General features: G+C 44.9%; 8 protein-coding genes across 8 annotated transcripts; 5 read left to right on the top strand and 3 right to left on the bottom strand.

Moving 5' to 3' along the window:
- Positions 1 to 178: 178 nt before the first annotated feature.
- On the top strand, positions 179 to 757 carry VTP01DRAFT_7597 (uncharacterized protein; the record flags this gene model as incomplete). Its single annotated transcript, XM_069386625.1, has 2 exons — positions 179 to 356; positions 414 to 757. The coding sequence occupies 2 exons, from the start codon at positions 179 to 181 to the stop codon at positions 755 to 757; spliced, it is 522 nt and encodes a 173-aa protein (XP_069242062.1).
- Positions 758 to 2295: 1538 nt separating this feature from the next.
- On the top strand, positions 2296 to 3724 carry VTP01DRAFT_7596 (uncharacterized protein; the record flags this gene model as incomplete). The annotated part of the gene is made up of 3 exons (XM_069386624.1): positions 2296 to 2443; positions 2505 to 3089; positions 3156 to 3724. The coding sequence occupies 3 exons, from the start codon at positions 2296 to 2298 to the stop codon at positions 3722 to 3724; spliced, it is 1302 nt and encodes a 433-aa protein (XP_069242061.1).
- A 420-nt stretch (positions 3725 to 4144) lies between these two features.
- VTP01DRAFT_7595 (uncharacterized protein) lies at positions 4145 to 5038 on the bottom strand (the record flags this gene model as incomplete). The annotated part of the gene is made up of 1 exon (XM_069386623.1): positions 4145 to 5038. One exon carries the CDS (start codon positions 5036 to 5038, stop codon positions 4145 to 4147), a length of 894 nt encoding a protein of 297 aa, XP_069242060.1.
- Positions 5039 to 5526: 488 nt separating this feature from the next.
- Positions 5527 to 7641, top strand: VTP01DRAFT_7594 (uncharacterized protein; the record flags this gene model as incomplete). The annotated part of the gene is made up of 1 exon (XM_069386622.1): positions 5527 to 7641. One exon carries the CDS (start codon positions 5527 to 5529, stop codon positions 7639 to 7641), a length of 2115 nt encoding a protein of 704 aa, XP_069242059.1.
- A 232-nt stretch (positions 7642 to 7873) lies between these two features.
- On the top strand, positions 7874 to 8464 carry VTP01DRAFT_7593 (uncharacterized protein; the record flags this gene model as incomplete). Its single annotated transcript, XM_069386621.1, has 1 exon — positions 7874 to 8464. The coding sequence occupies one exon, from the start codon at positions 7874 to 7876 to the stop codon at positions 8462 to 8464; it is 591 nt and encodes a 196-aa protein (XP_069242058.1).
- A 97-nt stretch (positions 8465 to 8561) lies between these two features.
- Positions 8562 to 12337, bottom strand: VTP01DRAFT_7592 (uncharacterized protein; the record flags this gene model as incomplete). The annotated part of the gene is made up of 6 exons (XM_069386620.1): positions 8562 to 8768; positions 8840 to 9052; positions 9118 to 10755; positions 10814 to 10926; positions 10986 to 11191; positions 11253 to 12337. The coding sequence occupies 6 exons, from the start codon at positions 12335 to 12337 to the stop codon at positions 8562 to 8564; spliced, it is 3462 nt and encodes a 1153-aa protein (XP_069242057.1).
- A 610-nt stretch (positions 12338 to 12947) lies between these two features.
- Positions 12948 to 15428, top strand: VTP01DRAFT_7591 (uncharacterized protein; the record flags this gene model as incomplete). The annotated part of the gene is made up of 12 exons (XM_069386619.1): positions 12948 to 13150; positions 13210 to 13283; positions 13342 to 13407; positions 13461 to 13636; positions 13705 to 13829; positions 13883 to 14084; positions 14161 to 14368; positions 14428 to 14567; positions 14629 to 14685; positions 14747 to 14852; positions 14916 to 15168; positions 15230 to 15428. 12 exons carry the CDS (start codon positions 12948 to 12950, stop codon positions 15426 to 15428), a joined length of 1809 nt encoding a protein of 602 aa, XP_069242056.1.
- Positions 15429 to 15652: 224 nt separating this feature from the next.
- Positions 15653 to 19233, bottom strand: VTP01DRAFT_7590 (uncharacterized protein; the record flags this gene model as incomplete). Its single annotated transcript, XM_069386618.1, has 5 exons — positions 15653 to 16636; positions 16716 to 17141; positions 17209 to 17444; positions 17503 to 18600; positions 18708 to 19233. 5 exons carry the CDS (start codon positions 19231 to 19233, stop codon positions 15653 to 15655), a joined length of 3270 nt encoding a protein of 1089 aa, XP_069242055.1.
- Positions 19234 to 20107: the final 874 nt, after the last annotated feature.

Below are 20107 nucleotides of genomic sequence, written 5' to 3'. Positions count from 1 at the left end.
ATAACAAGTACGCGACAAGTACGAGACAAGTATGAAGCTTTCAGTTCCAATGCGTAAAGGACTTTTGGCCGCAAATCTAAGGTTGCACGGGCTATAAATAGAAACCATACATTGGAAAAGCTCATCGTTCCTGTTTTTCGCCCTGCCCTTTCTCCTACTTTCCTTTGTAAAACCCACGATGTGCAATTTTGCTTCTGCCTCACGAACAGCAATGGTACTCTTGGCATGTATTATATATGCCTTGGCTGTGGTGTCCGCTCAAGATTTGATCACAATCAACTCGCCTACTGAAAACCAGCAACTCGCCAGCAACACCGAGATCACTATACAATACACCGTCAACGGCAATCAAGTTGGTAAGAAAAAGCATTCTAATGGAATAGCGACAAATGGAAGCCTAATAATCAATATAGAGAATATTGCCAGCCCCTACTATCCAAGTTCCATGGACCTGAACTTCCAATGGACAGAGAACAGCAACACATCAAACGTGATTTCCTTCAGTGCTGTCACTGGTATTGCAACTGATCCTTACCCTGCTGGTATCCAAAATAAGCAATACACGGCTACCTTCAAGACTCCCGGTTGCCATTTCTTCACGCGTTATCAGACATCCCAGTACAGCTTTGCTCTTGTTTTCAACCCTGTCTATCCGACTCTGTCTCCCGGTGCCACCGCTCCTGGCAACACTCAGCAGTCTCCCATCACTATACCCGTTTCTATCCAGGTCAATAATCAGACCTTTCCCAGATGTTAGAGCAATTTGGTCTTATTTTCTTGTCAGTTGTCTCGTCTCTACATGAGTATTTAATTTACTTTTGCTTATCAATCATCATAAATTAAAAACATGGAAACTTCCTTTTCATTTTTTGCCAGGAAAGTCTTTTGAAGTCAAGGTAGTAGGATATTGATATACTTAGAATGGTTGCAGCAGCAACAGCACGATTTGATACTGCTATGAGCCGCATAGTACCATACCATAAATGAAAGATATTGTTATTTTTTTCTTCACATATGCTCAAGAATAATTTGCGATATGTTCCCACTGCACCTAACGAAGACGAAGTGAAGAATACACTCCCCAAAGAATCCAAAAATATTGAGTGCCACGGTCCCTACGACATGGAGATTCCTATGACACCCAATTTTAAAGGAAATTCGTCAGAGGTCACTACTTTGTAGTTATCAATCTGCAAGTTGACAATATAAGGATGGACCACCCTTGTACTGTACATGAGGTTAACCTTTAGAATAATATGCTAGCAAGCTTAGCGAATATGATATCCTGTTTAGGATGGAATGCAAAGAATGCGCAGCAGAAGAGAGTTGGCCAGGCGCATCGATTCATTGTCTTTCGCAAGTCATAAAAGTTGAAGAGTTCCTGGATATAGCTTTCGAAATAGTGCTACTACATATGCTGGAACCAGCTGACGAAATCAGACGTTCGATACATTCTATTCGATGCCAGCTTCCCGTTTGAACATGTAGTACATTTGCATAAATAAAGTTGATGACCTGGAATTGATGGCAAGAGGTATGTATCTTCTCCATATGTATCAAAAGGTAATCATCCAAGGTTCGGGCAAAGATGAAGTTGCATATTACATAGCGGGCAAGCAAATGGCCGGTTTCATGTCGGTTGTGACTTATGCGTTTACCTTGCTACTGCTTGAACGTTCTTTGAGCCCTCTTCATTTTCATTCTGTTTGATATAGACGCTAATAGCAAAGCAGAACCCATCAGCTGGATAGAGCATTATCGGAAACTCAAACTCAAGTGCTTCGTGGCATACTCTACGCTCTACGTCGTTGCATGCACATCACTCACAGAACAACAAAGCACATCTCGCTATGAAGCTTGCACAACTGTACTCAAGCCTATTGGAGACAGATGTCTGGCACATGTGAACAGGATGGATTTAATATGCAATATATCTTCAGCGTCTGTACTGTACTAGATATTAGGATTGCACCTGAAAGAGTTGCGGTGCGGCGTAGCGTATGCACGACGAAAAGTGTTAGTAATCATTCTGGAAGATGTGTGCAGTCTCTGCTATACACATAATATGGAAAAAAAGGATGGAAGCGAGAGATGGGACAATAAACAAATGTCGCTAAAATGAGTAACTTCCCTTTGTGAAACTACGTTGCTGATCATTCGACCGCTAAATATGGTAAATGGCGACGATAATCAAGGATCTCCGGAATGTGAAATGATATATATCTGCGATGGGTTTCTAACCCTGAAACTTGGCCTCTTCTTCCCTTTTCGATTCACTTTCAACTTCTATTCAGTATGGCAACTGCAAACGGTACTGCTATCAGCGATGCTGCCAAGGATGTTAATCGTCCGCGCGAACCTATCAACACTCCTTATATGCCTAAATACCGTGATCCTGCTTCTAATATTTCAAACTTCAAGATAATCGAATCCACATTGCGAGGTATGATAAATTGCGGTCTACCTTGTTTTTATTCTGTTTGCTAATACAGTGTTCTTATTAGAGGGAGAACAATTCGCCAATGCTTTCTTCAGCACCGAGAAGAAGATTGAAATCGCAAAGGCTCTGGACGAGATCGGTGTCGATTATCTTGAGCTGACGTCTCCTGCAGCCTCTGAACAATCGCGTCACGACTGCAAGACTATTTCTAGCCTCGGTCTCAAGGCCAAGATCTTGACTCACATTCGATGCCACATGGATGATGCCAAGCTTGCCATCGACACTGGTGTCGATGGATTGGATGTCGTCATTGGCACTTCCAGCTATCTTCGTGAATTTTCACACGGCAAGGATATGGACTATATCACTAACAAGGCCATTGAGGTTATTACATACATCAAGAATCAAGGACTGGAAGTGCGTTTCTCTACTGAGGATTCTTTCCGTTCCGATCTGGTCGATCTGCTGAGTATTTACAAGGCTGTTGATAAGATTGGTGTCAACCGTGTCGGTATCGCCGATACTGTCGGTTGCGCAAACCCGCGACAGGTCTACGAACTTGTCAAGACTCTTCGCAGCGTTGTTAGCTGCGACATAGAATGCCATTTCCACAATGACACTGGTTGCGCTATTGCAAATGCATATGCTGGTGAGCCAATAGAAGAAAACGCTATATAATTGGAGATCAGATGCTGATATGGATTTTCGCATGTAGCTTTGGAAGCTGGTGCTACACATATTGATACATCCGTGTTAGGCATCGGTGAACGCAACGGCATTACACCTTTGGGAGGTCTTCTCGCCAGGATGTATGCTGCAGACAAGAAGTATGTCATGGAAAAATACAACCTAAAAGCCATTCGCGACGTTGAAAACATCGTTGCCGATGCCGTGGAAGTCACTGTACCATTCAATAACTACATTACTGGATACTGCGCCTTCACTCACAAGGCCGGTATTCACGCCAAGGCCATTCTGAACAACCCGTCTACCTATGAAATTTTGAAACCAGAGGATTTCGGCATGTCCCGCTATGTCAGCATCGGTCATCGCTTGACGGGCTGGAACGCTGTCAAGAACCGCATTGAACAGCTTCAACTTACGGATATGACTGACGAGGATGCTAAGGTCATCACTCAGAAGATCAAGGAGCTTGCAGACATTCGGCCGTTGAGCTTGGATAACGTCGATGTCCTGTTGCGACAATATCACGGTGCCAAAAAGACTGAGGACCATAAATCTATGCTAAGCCGGATTGAGACTCCTGATCAGTTGGCTGCCTAACATGTCTGAGACGTAAAAAAGTTTAGTAGCCTATCACGTATTGTGTTATACTTTCACTCTCACACCCACACGCTCGCAAATTTATACACAAGTACACATGCAAACACAAGACACACCCGTACATAAAGATTCTGGCTCTATGCCTTTTTGTATCATATTACAACCCTTCTTATGAACCCACTGGGACTGTAAACGGAGACGGAGGGTTTTACTTGTAGCGCGACGTAATATTGTTTGTTTATCGCGTTGAGTAACACAGTCGTATTGCTAAAATTGCTATGTACACAAACAAGCACGCGTGCGCACAGAACGTAGCAGCATGATATCCATTTTTTTTCTTTTTCTGAACTTTTCTCCATGGATGTTTCAAAGAGCAAATGACAAAAAAGTGGCTCCGAGGTCGAAGGAGAAGGTATGGCGTTACGAGGATAGCCATACTCCACTATCGCTGTCGCTATCCTTTGATGGACACGGTGAGGTTTTGTCCCGCTCGCAAACAGTTTTTGAGCCAAGCACCGTGAGAGGCATGCTGAATATAATCTTGTCCACAATGTGCCCTGAGGAGGGATGAGCAAACTCCAGCTTCAAAAGAAGAGAATGCCGGATGTCAAAAAGCTGGGATGAAACGGAAGGTCGGATGTCGTCCAAGGTCATCGCTATTTGAACAGGAGACGTCCATGATTGAGAAGGCGCCGCCAGAAAATGATTTGTATCTAGCAAGACTTGCGATGTCGCGCGAGAAGTTGATAAAGTTTCGATGACCTGGCAGCTAATGAAACATGAAGATTCTGGTTTGAGCTGGATACTCCTAGATTGGACGCGCACAAAGACCGAATATGATCCCGATACAGTGATTGTGCTGGGAGCTTCGACCTCGTACTTCCAAGCGCTTGATTTCGTCATTCCCCAACATACTTTTGGTCGTGGATATGCACACGAACGGATCAGTTTGACAGACTTTACGCTTTTTTCAGCATGCTGCAATGTACTTGCAATGACGTTGTATTCTATTTGCGCCTTTATCTCGCTTCTGGAAGCCAAAGGTAACAAGGTTGGCGGTAAATCAGCGGGTATCTCGAATACGAAATATGCTCGGTAATCTCGAGCACCACAGCGCATCCACTCAGAGACTTCATGGGTATCTTGGTATACAGTGACTTGCTGCCGGCCTTCAAGCGTTGCTTTCCCCAGCAAAGATACATTGTATTTGTCAGATGTCTCTTTATCGCATTGGACATAGCCGCGAAGAGGAACGATGGATGTGCTTTCGTGGGGAAGTACTATGCGTGGATTAAATAGATGGATTTCGACCATTACGCGTCGTTTCGGCACAGGAATAAGAGAGAGTAAGGAATTAGAGGAGGAAAGAGAAGGGAAATGATAAGTATCTTGTTGCTGCTTAAAAATTTGTATAGACGAGCAGCTCGTGACACAATCCTTGGTTTAGGTTTAACACAGCTTATAAAAGTGCTCGAACTTGACCTGCCCCCGATAAAGGATTGAATGCCACACTGGAACAAGGCAATCTATTAGTCCTATCTTTTCCTTGTTCCTTTGATGTCTTAGAAGTGATGGTCGCTTATGCTGAGACAACACAGTAAACATTGATAACAATGAATGCGCAATTTTTATTATCCAAAGCAAGTGATCGCATCATGCTTTCCATCATTGATAGAAAAAAAGCTCACTGAATTAATTTATGTCCATACATTGCGCAAGAGTTTCGACTTGAAAGCGGCATTTTTAAAATCTCCTTTTTCGGTCCGCTGCGGGGGAACTGGACGTTGTCAAATATTCAAGACATGTCCATTCGACCTGAAGTTCCGTATGAGGACGAAAATGAGCCAGAGATTACAGGCTGGCGAGAACCATATGACTCGTCAGTTTTGCAGATTCATCCAGAAGTGCCTTACGATGACAATGAACCGGAAACGGCAGATTGGCGCGACCCGGATATCGTAGTCGATCGCAGAAACGAACGTCTCGGTCAAGGTGGCCTGTCTAGTTCTAACTTGCACGACGAAGATCTTAACGCGCAGACACGGGCCCCAGACGACGTCTGGATCGTGCCTCCCGATATGACAATGACAGACATTGTCGGCGAACGTCGCTCCAACTTTGCCGAGATCAGAAATGACACTGGTGCTTATCTCGAGTACAATGAACGGAAAAAGCAAGTAGACATTTGGGGCGCCCGAGAACCTATCCAGAAGGCAAAAGAACACTTGGATTTGATTGTCACAAAGCTGATGATGCGGCGGGATACTGGACGTCGAACAAAGAAATGGGACAAGCCCGAACGTGAGCTCACAGAAAAGGAGAGAAAACGTGCAGAGAGACTACAAGCGCGTCAACTCGAAGAGAAAAGCTTCCAAGGGCAGCCAGCCATAACGCAACCTTTCTCTGCCATATTCCCTATACCGGATGAGAGTTTGCCTATACCCAAGCTGCTCGGTGACAAAGAATCATATCTCAACAGCATGCGCGCTGAATGCAAGGCCTATATGTGGTACGAGCCAGCATTGAAGGCGATCAAGATTTCATCGCAGGAAGAAGAGAACGTCAAGATGGCAGGCGAACGTATACGAAACTGGTACCTCAGATCGTCTCGAAGGCCAATATCTGGCGTCGTTCGTCTGATGAAGCAGCCAAAAACCAATTTCGTTCTACGTCTTAACAAGTTACCGGAAGGCTTAATGACTTACCGGTATGACAAACCTGAACGGCAACAGGATATGCTGGCGACCCATCGAGTTCTCGAAAGCGTACGAACGGGCGTTATGAGTACCATCAAAGATACCAACTTGATCGATCTGGAAGATAGCAATCCAAATTCGAACGATGCCTTCGAATTGCCAGAACGAGTGCGTACGCTAGATGAGCGCAACGTGGAAGCCGCTACGGAAGCCCTGGCTGTTGGTTTGGAAAGCATCCGTCTGCTAGACTGGGAGATTCGAATGAAGATAAGATTTGGACAGATATGCATCACTGATTATCCGAAAAGAGAAAGACTCTACGAGATTGAAGAAATCACCGAAAAGCTATTCCCAAATCCAAGATTCCGTTCTGAACTTGCGCCATGCATAGCTGTAAACAAAGAAGACATGGGGTCGTTCATTGCATACGTTGCCGAGCATGGCGTTATGTATGCAAGCTCTCCAAGCACCTCATACACCATCACTGCGGAACAGTACCCCAGATATGTCGAGAAACCGCCGCCAGGTTCGCGAAGAGATCAGCAAGTATTAGCCATGCAGCGAGGAAATATGTGGCAGACTAAGGTTCTCGCCAATTTTACACCCGAAGGTCGCATCAATCTATGGAGATGTCTGACAGATTGCGAAGACTTGGTGACTATTAGTTGTGTCGATATGGAGGCCAATTACTCGTGGGAGAACAAACTACAATATGCACGACGACTGCCAATCGACTCGAAGACCCCTCACGCTGATTTCGCAGAAAGCTTACGTTTGAGTGGTCCCGATAAGCGTCTCGTACTGTTGATGAACATCACAGACTACCATCCGCATACTGTGACACAGAAGACCAAGTGGCAGTATGCATACAAGGAACACTGGACAATCGAGATTTGCAAGGATGAGATATGGGATCTTGACGAACTTAATCTGAGCAAGGAAAGAATGGCTTTGCCTGTAGACTTGTCGAGCTTCGAACCTCACCGTGTACTTTTCAAGGTTTCCCTGTATTGCGACTCTTGGGTAAATCGGTTCTGGTGCAACGTAGATCTCCGTATCGGCGAGTCGCCTGGTTGGACTGTCCATGACTTTTTGCATTCGGACACGGAGAACACCAAGACTATGATGGATATGGCGCAGGAAATCGTTGGCTTGCTTAGCAAAGAAGTACCTCTGTACTATAATCGATCTCCAAACGTCATGGAATTTTTGCACAATTAAGACTGATATGGCAAAACTTGCATATTTCCCATGTCTTTGCGAGTTATGGCATGCATTGTAATTGCTGAGATTGAAGCAGTGCTTTCCCAAATTGATCTCCATGTTTGGCATGGGTATAAGCAAATTTGACAGGGATTTCATGCCAAAACGTCATTATCTTCTTGTATTACTCCTTCCTCTTCTTTCTTCTTTAAAGAATATACAACTCTTTCAACCAAAACATTAGCACAAAATGTCATCCTGTCTTATCCGTTTCCTTGAAGATCCTTGGTCGTCTCTCAAGGTCGTCGTCCCAACCGTGGCAATCGAGGTCATACTCCACAAGAAAGTTTGGGAAAAGGCTTCTTTGCGCGAACTTACACTAGGACTGACGGTTGTCAACGTCTACTGGTTTGCAACGACGTCCAATATTTCCTTGTTCGAGACACCGTTGTTGACCCAAGTGCCAACACTGGATGATCGTCAAAAGGCAGACAACGCTCGCCACCGGTACAATTGGCTCAACAAGCTGGAGTTGATTGTGGGCGTGGTCGGTCTGGACTTGTACTGTGAATGGCGCAAACGTATTCTGGACCACGATGGATTTGTGGACATTTTCCTCTCTCAAGCCGTGCTTGCTCCAGTGGCTATCACTGCACTCCAGTCTGCATATCTGTTGCCAAAGTTGACAGAATGTGCGAAGGATAAAGCGGAAAACAAAGTGTCTGCTTGCACGACACAACAAAACTGTCTCCCTCACAAGGTATATTGCGGATTGGAAGCCGTCAAGGTTATCGGAACAGCTGTTGCAGGCATTCGTTTCGGCCGAATGTTGACTCTATAGTGTGTTTATACAGAATGTAAAAAGGGTTGCAAAGTTTACTTGTCTTGTTACATAGTAAATGACGCTATTTTCTTTTTCTTGTCTTTTATGCAAATGCTTATGGTTTTACACCCAGTGTAAGTCTAATGCCCATGCTCATGAGCTCGGTGGTGAGGTATCTGAAGACGTATGGAATGGCAACAAGCTCGATGCCCTTTGCAGAGCCGCAAGAGCGACATTCAAACGTCCGTTTGTTGGAAAGGGTCGAGACGATCTTTGTGCATATAGGAGATACCAACGATCCACATAATCGACATACATATGCCTAATAAAGCGTAGAGACAATGCCAATTAGTCAACTGGAACTGGGTTCTGGTAAATGTATTCTTTTAATACCTGAGAGTAGTCTGAACAGTTCATGAGACGGTCTTGTAACAAGAAGCTTGTGCCGTGTGCAAGTAAAGAGTCACGCTCCATCTCACCGAGACGGATACCACCGGCACGTTTACGGCCCTTGACAGGCTGCATGGTAAGATTATGCACAGGACCCGTCGTTCGGACCTGGAACTTATCATTAACCATGTGTCTCAGACGCTGATAGTAGACAACCTAGAAATATTCCTCACAAGTTAACAGAACAAAGTCAAGTATTTGTAACGTGAACCTGTACTTACGCCAATGTATATATCCATACGCATTTCTTCGCCAGTGATACCAGAGTACATGGGTTCATTGCCGTGGTAGTTGTATCCAGCAGCCAAAAGTTGTTCTCCGAAATAGTCGGCAGCAGTGTGCTTTTCGTTGAATTTGAACGGTGTACTGTCTTGTGAAATACCATGCAGAGCACCTGCTTTGCCCGCTAAACTCTCGACAAACATACCAATGGTCATACGTGAAGGGAAAGCATGTGGGTTGATAATAATATCGGGCTGCATACCCGATTCAGTGAAAGGCATATCGACTGCAGGCCACTTTTGGGAGCAGACACCCTTTTGACCGTGACGAGACGAGAACTTGTCACCAATGACCGGTGAACGGGTGATTCGCAGTTTGATGTGCACCTTTTGTAATTCTTGCTGGCCACTATCATCGCCCAAAATGCGTACTTCGTCAACGTATGCATCTTCTCCTTTGTACTTTTTGATAATTGATTTGCCGGTGGATTCGTCAATGTAAGAATAGTATGGATCATCTGCTTTGAGCTCAACTCCAACATATGGTAGACCGTCAGGACCGATGAAGTTTCGAATATTCTTGGTGTATTTAGAAGGTTCGATGCCAAAGTGGTAAGTGATAGGTTCACCTTTGTTGCGCATGGATTCAAGGTCAAGGATGTCAGATTTATAGACAGTACCGTAACCGAAACCGCGCTCGTGTGCCGACTTGTTTAGAATCATGGCGTCTTCCATATCATAGCCAGTGTACGAAATTACAGCTACGATGGCGTTGGTGCCGTTAGGGAACCCATCGAGACCATAGTCATTATGCAAGCTAGGTCGGACAACGGGTGTCTGGCCAGTTTGGAGACGATACATTTTGTTATCGGTACGATGGTTGAACACTGTGCTTGGAGTACCCATCGTCTGTTTACCCATCTGACATTGATACATGTTTCTTGGAGATTGGTTGAAATCGGAGAAGGGTGTCATGTTGGCAACAATGCTGAAGATGTTGGTAGGCGTGAACTCCTGGTGAGTCGTAACTCCCGGCTCGACTTCATCGTCCATACAAGCGATATCCATGTATACTTGTTCAAAAGTACCGATCATATCCTTTTTGCCGTTAGCCAGGAACTTGACGGGACGCATCATTCTAGCTGGAGAGGAGAAAATGTAAAGACCAGGATATTCACCGCCGTATGATGGTGGTACATGCGCAATTTCGACGTCCAGAGGGATATTCTTGTGACCATTAACTCTCCAAACCTTGAGGCTGCTAGCAACCTTTTCGGCCGTCTTGGGAGTACACCAGCCAACAATTCGTCCATCCAACAAGACAGCCACGTCTCCTGGACGACTGATGGAGTGAAGGAAAGGCTGGGTAACACCGAGAGAGGCAAGTAATGCTGGAACGTTCTCAACGTTCAGAGGTTTGTTGATAATTTTACATTGGTGAGCAAGATGATTCAATAAACCGCACGGTGCACCGTCAGGCGTATGTACAGGGCACAAGAAGCCCCATGCTTCGGGCAAAAGTTTACGGACGGATGTCGTTTTGAGTTCCGCAAAGAAAGCACCACGATGAACACAGCGGAAGTGAGAGATATAACGATAGAAATTGAGCTTTTCAGCGACGATTGTATAGCCGCTGGTCTACAAAAATCGATAAGTCTCTAGCACCATTCTATATCTTAATTCGATTACCACATACCTGTTGCAAATCCAGACCAGTTTTACTAACTAGATTACCAGTTGCCAAGAAATAGCTCAGTTTGTCTCCAAGCTGGTTATTCGTTCTGCGTAATATTCCAGCGATAAAGTTTTCTGTAGCGATTGTGAGTCTTCAGATGCCTACAAACTGGGTAAATTTTCGAGAGACTTACTGTTGAAAAAGTCAACTTTGCTGGAATGAAGACGAGTTTGGATACGGATTTGCTGCTTGATACTGTTCAGCCAGTCATAGATCTTTTCTTTGACGATCATGTTGTAGATATGACCAGGCAAAAGGATTTCTTGATGTTGCGGAGCATCAGGGTTGTCAGCACAGCACTCTCCGGATACAAGTGCGTACAATTTACGAATCATGTAGCTGTAAATATGCGAGATTAATTAGTTTCCAAATCAAGTGCTATAAAAGCTGCATTGCTTACATCAATAAATGGAATTTATCACGGTTGCTATCAAGGTGGACCAAGATTATCTTCTTGAGCAACGCTTCACCAACTTGTCTGTCCGTCAAATCCTCGTCCAAGCCCATGATGATACGGAACTTTTCACCGAGGTAGCTCAGGCAAGCTTCACGTGCATACAAAGAGTAGGTCTTGAATCCACGCAAAAGCAATTCAATACGATCGGTTAAGAAAGTATTCTTAATATCGCCTTGACAAAGGGCGTCAAAGATTTCCTTGTCAGATGTGTCCATAAGAGCCTTGAGAATGAGCATAACTGGCACCATGTACTCTTGTTTGCGCCATGAGAAGCGGAGCATGACGTTGCCATCTGACAAATAATGGATTGTATTCGTTTGTGTCGTCTGATCTCGTCTCGCACAGCGAATGGCGCACCCATACGTCGTGTACATAGGACCACGATTCTGGAACGAGTTGCGAATGATGGCTGTAACGTGGTTTCGGCGGGGAACAATCAACATACGCACGAGCTTCTCGATACCATTGACGATAAAGTATCCTCCCATTTCTTCAGACTCTTCGTGTCGCTTGACGAGTTCACTGGAGGACAGATTGTAAAGGTTGCAACGGTTGGATCGAACCATAACAGGGAACTGTCCCAGCGATCGCACTTCGTATGCAACTGGGCCATCATTAACACGCCAGCAGAATCTAACTTGCAAGTTGCCGCGATACGATGTCAGCCTTTCTCTGCAATCACTCGGGTAAACCACACGTCGTCTCGAAAAGTTATCAAAATCACTGACGAGAGGCTGGGACAGCTTTGCATCCTCCACCCAAAATGTTAACTTGTTGCCGAGCGAAACACCTTCTTGATTCAAGTTCTTGTCATTGTCTGCACCGTCGAAAACAGACATTGAGCCGATATCCTCGATAGCATAATCGAGCAATCCGACACCGGAACCGTCGAAATCGGTAATTGCGTTGAACGACTCAATGTGAGGCTTTGTTACTTCTTGCAAAATTGGAACGCCATGACCGTCCTTGACCGGCTCCCGAAACAGACGCTCTCGTTCAAGCGTACGAAAAGTGTCTGATTTCACCATTGAAGGAGGTGTCTGGATTTTTTAATGATGGTAACAAAAAAAAGTTATCAAAGGACTTCTCTGAATTTCAAAGTCAGTGACGTTTGCAAGCCACGCCACATACTCTTCTTGGAGAGCAGGGACAGTTGCTGTGTTACGGCATGAATTGGTTTCTACCTCTTAGCATGTTTTCAAAGCAACAAGGCGTCTATACATGTCGTTTTGGATTTTGTTTAGCACGTAATCTAGCAAGCATACTATTTGAAGGCAAAGCCGTTTGATAGACGGAGATGCTCTATTTCTACGAATACAATCGTACTATATGGTTCAAAACATGGATTTTCCTCTAGATATCCGACTTCCAGCAATCCTAAATGAAATAGGATATACAGAGCTTAATCTTGATGAAATTGACGCACTTATAAACATGCAAGTAGTGAACTTTCAAAATTTAGGAACTAAAGTAGCAGGAACGTAGAAAATAAGACAGATCACTGGATAAGTATCCTCATAAGCACACCGTTGGGAGAACATGTTACAATAGCGATACAATGATACGAGCAGTTCTGGCATGAAAGTGCATAAATTTGGGCATTGGATTGAGGCAAGGCGCCATTTCCATTTCCGAAAGATGGCTGTCAAGGACAAAGCTAGCGTGTGTTTGTACGCAGTGCTTGTCTGGATACGATGGATAGCATCAACAGGCTCAGGCTACATTCATCCTGATGAGTACTTCCAAAATCCAGAGATCACATCACGCATCGTATTCGGCATTGAGTCTTTTGTGCCATGGGAGTTCACAGCTGAGCACGCAGCCCGTTCTATAGTTCCTCCGTATGTTATTGCTATCAGTAACACTGGAGACTGTAAATTATTGACCGTATTCTTTCCAGGTTTCTCTTGACAGGAGTGCCCTTCCAACTCACCAAAATATTTGGAGAACTCTCGGGTAGCGTGGAGCAACAAGGTATTCTGCTTCAAAGTTTTGCATAGAGAAAAAAGTTGAAGGTTAACAAAGAGAGAAGTACCATCAGCTGTATCAATCTTCCTGATTGAGAGATTGGCTTGCTTCATTTTAAGTCTAATGATAGGTGGGTGCAAAGAATCGATGCCCGCATCTATTTTGTAACATCGCCGAATACAGATTATGCTGTCTACCGCGTATGCCAACAAACGCGACGGAATCCTTGGTTACCTTTGAATATTATCGGAGCAAGCCAAGTTATGCTCGTATATTATGTTCGGCCTTTCTCGAATACTATTGAAGCGGCCATATTGTGTTTTTGCCTGAAGCTCTTTACAAGTTGCTTCAAAGGCAAAGTACGTTAAATCGATGATCTGGGTATCGGTTTTATTCATCTGACTCAACAATACTTCCTTACAACTAGATTGCCTCATCGACTTCGTTCGGACTAGGAACGTTGCTTGTCCTCGGTATATTTACTCGGATTACCTTCATCCTCTATGGTGTACCGGTCGGTGTGGGTTATCTGTATATGGTGTTCAAGAAAAGGTAACATTTTCAGCGTGTCCCAGTATGCAAAGACCCTAATAGATAATTCCTAGCTCGGGTAGCTTCTCGACCACTTTGAAACAATTAGTCCCATTCATCTTGGGCGCCTCCATTTGCTTTGTGCTGTGTGTTTTTGCTGATTCCGTTTATTACCAGGCGCTCCAAGTGACATTTAAAGGGATGCAGATCAGCGATGTAAAACAATTTATTGATATCATTACGAATCCTGTGCAATGGCAGCATCTACGTGTCTCGGTAAGATAAAATGGATATCTCTGTAATGTATACATGTGAACAAATGAGGATCTTACGAGATAAGAATATATCACAGGGGAGACTTGTTTTAACGCCACTTAACAATATCCTCTACAATGCAAATGTTGAGAATCTCAAACAACATGGCTTGCACCCGCGCTACTTGCATTTATTGGTCCACTATCCTATGCTTTACGGTCCACTCAGTTTGGGCATTATCCGAGTCATGCTGGCAAAAGCGAGAGAAGGACTCCAAGACAACGGCTACCGTCCGTTTTATTACGGTAATATTCTTATCTTCGCTAAATGATTGACACTTATCCTAAATTTTTGCCTTGGACAGTACTCGTCGCTACAATTGCAACCTCCATGGCAGGTCTTTCAGCTGTACCTCACCAAGAAGCTCGTTTCCTAACTCCTATGCTTGTTCCCATGACACTGCTGTATACATGGGACGATGTCAAGCCAAAACTACTTTTTTGGGTAATTGGAAAGGACTCCGGAAACGTGTGTCCAGAATGACTTGCATTAATGCTTTTCTTAGCTCGCCTGGCCAATGTTCAACATTATAATGACGTATATGTTTGGAGTCCTACACCAGGTGAATTATCAATAAGCATGCGAAGTCAAGTAAAGAAAAAGCTCATATGCGTTCTCTATAGGGCGGCATCGTACAAGCCATGATGTATCTTCAACAGCAATCACTCGGCGTGCGAGGTTGCCGAGAACTATCCAATGGAGATCTATTTTGTAACTTTGGAACGCAAGGTAATATCAGAAAAAGAAGACTGGTTTATTTGCGCTGTAACACATTGGGGAAAATCGTATTAGGAGAACCTTTTACGAACGAATACAACGTCACTACACATCTTGTATTCCATAAAACGTATATGCCACCACGACATCTACTTGGTTATTCAATGGAGTGGAAAGACCATGCTGTTAACATCGATATCCAAGACTTTGCTGGAAATGCGCAAGCATTGCAAGAACAGCTTCAGCTGTACATGGGTGTTATGCTGCCAGAGCTATCGCACGGACCACATTTGACGTTTGCGCCTACAGGCGGAAAACATTTTGAGAGGTAAGGAGCGCAAACAAGTACGCAAATATGCTTTGTCTTTTTAACGAATTAAATTCCTCAGGACATTGTTAATTGCACCTAGCGCGACTCGGTTACCGAGACTTGAAAACCATCGATATCTGTTGCTTGCCTCTTTTGGACCTCATGTGAATTTCGACGACATTGGATGGATTGTACAAAGCATCAAGACCCGCACATTTTCCAGCGCCCTCTTAGGTTTAAATGTATATCTAGTGCTTTCTGAAGAGGGAACCATGTAGACATACAATTTTCGCTACTATATCAATAAAAACCGAAAATAATATATGTTAAGCATGTAAAATGCGCTGCAGAAAAGAGGTTCTTTTTTGTGTGTAGTATTTTCTGTGTTGGATATCGAGTTTTTTCTAGACATGCTAATGATCACAGTTTTGTTGGAGACAGCTTGGTAGTAGATGTAAATTGGAATATGAACAAGGAACAAGGAACGGGGCTAAGCACAACGTTAGAACCCATAGGATCCCTGGTGAGTAGGCGGGTTTGATCGTGTGCCAACGTATTGACCAGGACCTTGACCAGGCCGAGGTGAGGAAGATGCAGAGGAAATGGATGATGATGTGAGACCTTGCTGTGGACCCCAAGGACCAGGAGCTGCAGATTGCGGGGCGGCGGGAGGCGTGCTTGCATCGTCGCCTGGTCTAAAGGATGGATAGTATCCGCTGGCGCCAGCTCTGGCGGGCGCCTCCTTGGACGGATCAAAGTAATGTATCGGTTCTTGGTTAGATACATCGGATCGGCTGCTGTAAGCATCGTCTTCGACCAATGAATCTGCCAACAACCCGCGCTTGCTTTCATCCTCGTCTGGAGGTACAACAGAATGCATGAAATGGACAGGACCCATTTCTCGTAACTGGCGTTCCTTGCGTTCTCTGCGCTTGAATGCACGGACACGTTTGCGTTCATAGTCCTCCCATCGTTTCAGCGGAACCTTGGATGGATCGAACACACCATCCTTGTTCGCGTGATCGTCTCCCTTCTTTTCACCTTCGACTTTACGTGTTTCACCCCAGGAGAAGTCGTCAAAGTGCCAGAATGAGTATACTGGGAGGACAAAGTTCCAAATAGGAAGCGCGATTAGGTACACAATCATCCACATCAGATAGACCCATTTGCGAGTGGTAATCAGGATCAGGAAAGCCGGTGAGAAAATCACAATAATCAGCAAACATAGAGGGACGGCCGTCTGGAAACTAGTGATCTTGGTTGTCGCAATTGACACAACCATGACGACGGTCAAGACGATAGCGACGGGCAGCGACAAAGTACCGATCAAGTCCATAAAGACGACAAATTGCATGGAGAAGCAGAAGGTACCGCACAGGTTACGGACGAGCACCAGTTCAAATAGGTTGTGAATCGTAGAATTGATCCATCGTCGTCGCTGGGACAACAAGACTTTGAACTCGTCAGGTACAACGGTTTTACAGATCTGAAGAAAAGAAAATAGCAGATCAATATCTGAGTAGCCAGCAATGGAGTACATTGCAGTGTATAACTTCTATACATACTGCTTGAGGTGTAAAGACCATCTTTCGGTAAGGGAAGTTGCGAAGCATGAGTGTTGTCAAGAAACGATCTTCACCGAGGAGCAAAAGGTTCTTTTGATGGAGGGTATCAATCGTGTTGGAGGAGTATTCCTGAACAATTTCGGGTTTCGTGATAATTGGCACCCAGTCACCATCACCTTTACGGGCCTTGAGACGGTACATACAGAAACAGCCAGGCAAACATGTTACACCACCAAACACAGCTTCAAAGCCTTTGGCAAGATGATGCGAAATAAAGTATTCATAGACCTGAATGGCAGTAACCCAGGAGTCACGCTTGTTGGCAATCTTGGTTTCGCCACAGAGACCCATAATCAAGTTATCATTGACCATACAGTTGACCAGCAATCGAAGAGAAGATGCATATACTTTGGTATCTGCATCCACCTATTCACGAGGAAAATATATGTGTCACATACTGTATTTCTGTAAACCTGCTTTCAGTAGTTCTTACCATGAGACACAACTCAAAGTAGTCGGGGGTGGCGCCGCCCATCAACCAGGTTATCTTTTGGAAAAGATCATAATCCAGAGGAGTCATGCGATCATTGTAGGTTACACGGCTGAAGAAATTCATCAGAATAAGCTGGGAGTCACGCTTGCCACGATTGCCGGGCTTGGGTTTGCCTTGTTCGTCTTCGTTGCCGCACTTTACAACCAAAATCATTGGCACCTTGTGGCCCTTGCACACTAGCAGAGATCTTAGTTCACTAGCTCACAATCTTTGCTTCTTAACATATATACTTACAGTAATGACCAGCATAAACTTTGGCGCGATTGTACATTTTTGCACCGTTTGCGACAGCAATGTAGGCCTTTGGCTCGGGGTTCTTCATGGCGGGATCATCGAAATGCATAAGGGATAGACACATGTCCGGAGTTGTCATTGTCTCGCCGTGACCAGTGATAATACCGTCTGCAATCAAGAACAGCAGTTTACGGTCATCGGGGTAGTCAGTCATTGAAAGTGACTCGACTGTGCCTCGGATACCCTCGGTATTCTCAGAGTAGCAAGTAATAAGCATAACAGTATACAGATCGTTGCCTACTTCAATGTCCTGCTTTGCCACGGAACTGAAAGGTGATTTGGCAGCTGGCGACATATTTGACATTTCCATAGTTTGATTCGGTAGCACGAGCGCGTTCGATCTTGGCGCCGGAGGCGGAGTTCTGGAGAGACGGCGGGAGATGAACCAAGCAAAGATCAGCGCCATCAAAAATCTCGCAACTACGATCGACAACACACATCCAAGCGCGAAGAACAGGATCAGCTGGGACGCAAAGCAACCGGGAGTATCCTTGTCAATGTGTCCAGCCTTGTATTTCTGGATCAAGCAGTTCATCGATGCCTGGAATTCCGACTTGCGCCGGAACAGCTTTGTTGCGTCGCGGCCACCCTCCGCGAACGACTGGTTGAGCACGGTGCGAATCAGCCCATCAAGCTCATCTCCTGCGATTTCCGAGGGGTATACGCTGATGTAAGGATCAAAGTTGAGCACGTTGCCGTCAATAACCAGGTAGTTGGTCAAGTTTGGACTTGCGAGGTAGTTCCAGTCATAACCGACATATTTGGTAGTATTGGCGATATTCAGGTTATCGAGGGTAGATTGGTCCAGAGTTCCTAGTTGACAGCCGCCGGCCTGGCATGGATCAAATGTGACTGCAGTGAATGCAGAGGCGATCGAGTTGCCTGTGTCCTGGCAGGCTACGAGAGTGCTGCTGTGGCTAAATAGATTTGTAATGTCTGTACCGGGCACGCTGGTATAGTCATAGATATTCACAGAGTCGCTGGTGATCTTGGCGCTAGACACGTTAACAGCCCAGCCTAGAACTCCCAATAAAGCGCCTATTAACAATTATTTGGTTAACGTTCTTGCTCCGCGCCCCTCCTTTTAATTATATTTATTTTTTCATTTTGCTGCAAGCACAATTTCTTTGTGCCCGGTAACTTACCAGCATTTACAGAGTCATTGTACGTAGCATAATTAGCCTTGTTTGTTGATTGGTCAGGAGGACAGAGAACGCGGCTGACACCGATGGTAATGAAAGCGACGATGCCGCCCAAGCACGCGATAAGGAAACAGAGTGTGATCTTTTCTCTCCACGCTTGCTGCATATTCTTGTCTGGCATTTTCATAGCTTTGAGCATCGGCGGAAGAGCCCAGAAAGTGACAATACGTGACAACAGGACCCAAGGATCAAAGAAGCTTCGGGTCTTCTGCGTTTTGCCAGTCAAGAGAGGCGGTGGTTCCTGATATCGATCTGGGCGAATCAAGGTACGGCCGCGCTGGATATTCTGGCTTGCGTTGGCGATGCTGTTTGCACCGGGGACGATGCGCCGAGTGGGTGCGCGACCGAGCGTGGTCTGCCTGCGGCCGACTGACGGCTGGTAGCCTTGATAGTTGTTGTCGTTCGACGTTCCATATGATTCGTCGTTGGCCCCACCGGGTGCGGGGCCGTAGCGTATGCTGGGGCGCATGAAAGAAAGGAAAGGGAAAGGAAGTAGTATGCAAAAGAGTTGCCGAGATATTTAAACCTCAAATGCAATAAGTGGCCACCAATGGAAAGTGGAAAGAAAAAGATGGCTGTGCGAGAAGCTACAGAATTATAAATAGCTTTCATTGACAGGCAGCCCAGACCAAAGTGGATCTCCTTCAATGCACTGATACAGCCTCATTGGCTTTAATTAACAGTCCGCTAATGAAGCCCTTTTCCGTACCTGGGAATCAAGATTGCACATGGCCAATTTCGTGCAGCCCCGCTTGAGACTCCTCCCTCAATTTTCTACATGTGTCACCATTCCCAAGCCGAAAATGTGGAATGATCTGGCAGCGTCAATCTCGCAATGAAGGGAAATAAATGACCATAGTTGAAACAATAATTTGACAAACGTTCTGGAGTGCGGGGAGGCCGGTTCGCTCAAGGACATGGAAAAATTAGCAAAGTACGAGATTTAAGCTCTAGTACCATCCTCAGCCCGGTACAGTGTTTCTCGTTTGAAAATGTAGTTTTTGGGAGAATCAATACAAAATCGAAATCCAACAATGTAGAACTTGGCGCACCAGTGTGAAAATTGGTATATCTGTGAAAACTTTAGACACCAAATTGCACTTTGCAGGTTTTCACTGTAAACTACATATTGAAGTACCAATGAAGATATGAGAGTTAACTCAAAATTAACAAGAATGAATCTAATACATTGGCTTCTTTTTGCGGCAGGCTTTGAAGCAGGATATTGAGTGCTTTTTATATCCTCGATAATACGCTACAACTATTGCATTTGTTGAGCAGATGGATCCATTGCGGTTGATTCTTGCTTTTCTCTCTTTGTACCTCCAAGAATCTCTCCTGGT

Source organism: Rhizomucor pusillus (assembly GCF_041956525.1).
Source record: "Rhizomucor pusillus strain CBS 183.67 unplaced genomic scaffold VTP01scaffold_4, whole genome shotgun sequence".
Taxonomy (NCBI): domain Eukaryota; kingdom Fungi; phylum Mucoromycota; class Mucoromycetes; order Mucorales; family Lichtheimiaceae; genus Rhizomucor; species Rhizomucor pusillus.
The sequence above is the reverse complement of the archived record's forward strand: the minus strand, read 5'-3'. Positions and strand labels throughout refer to the sequence as shown.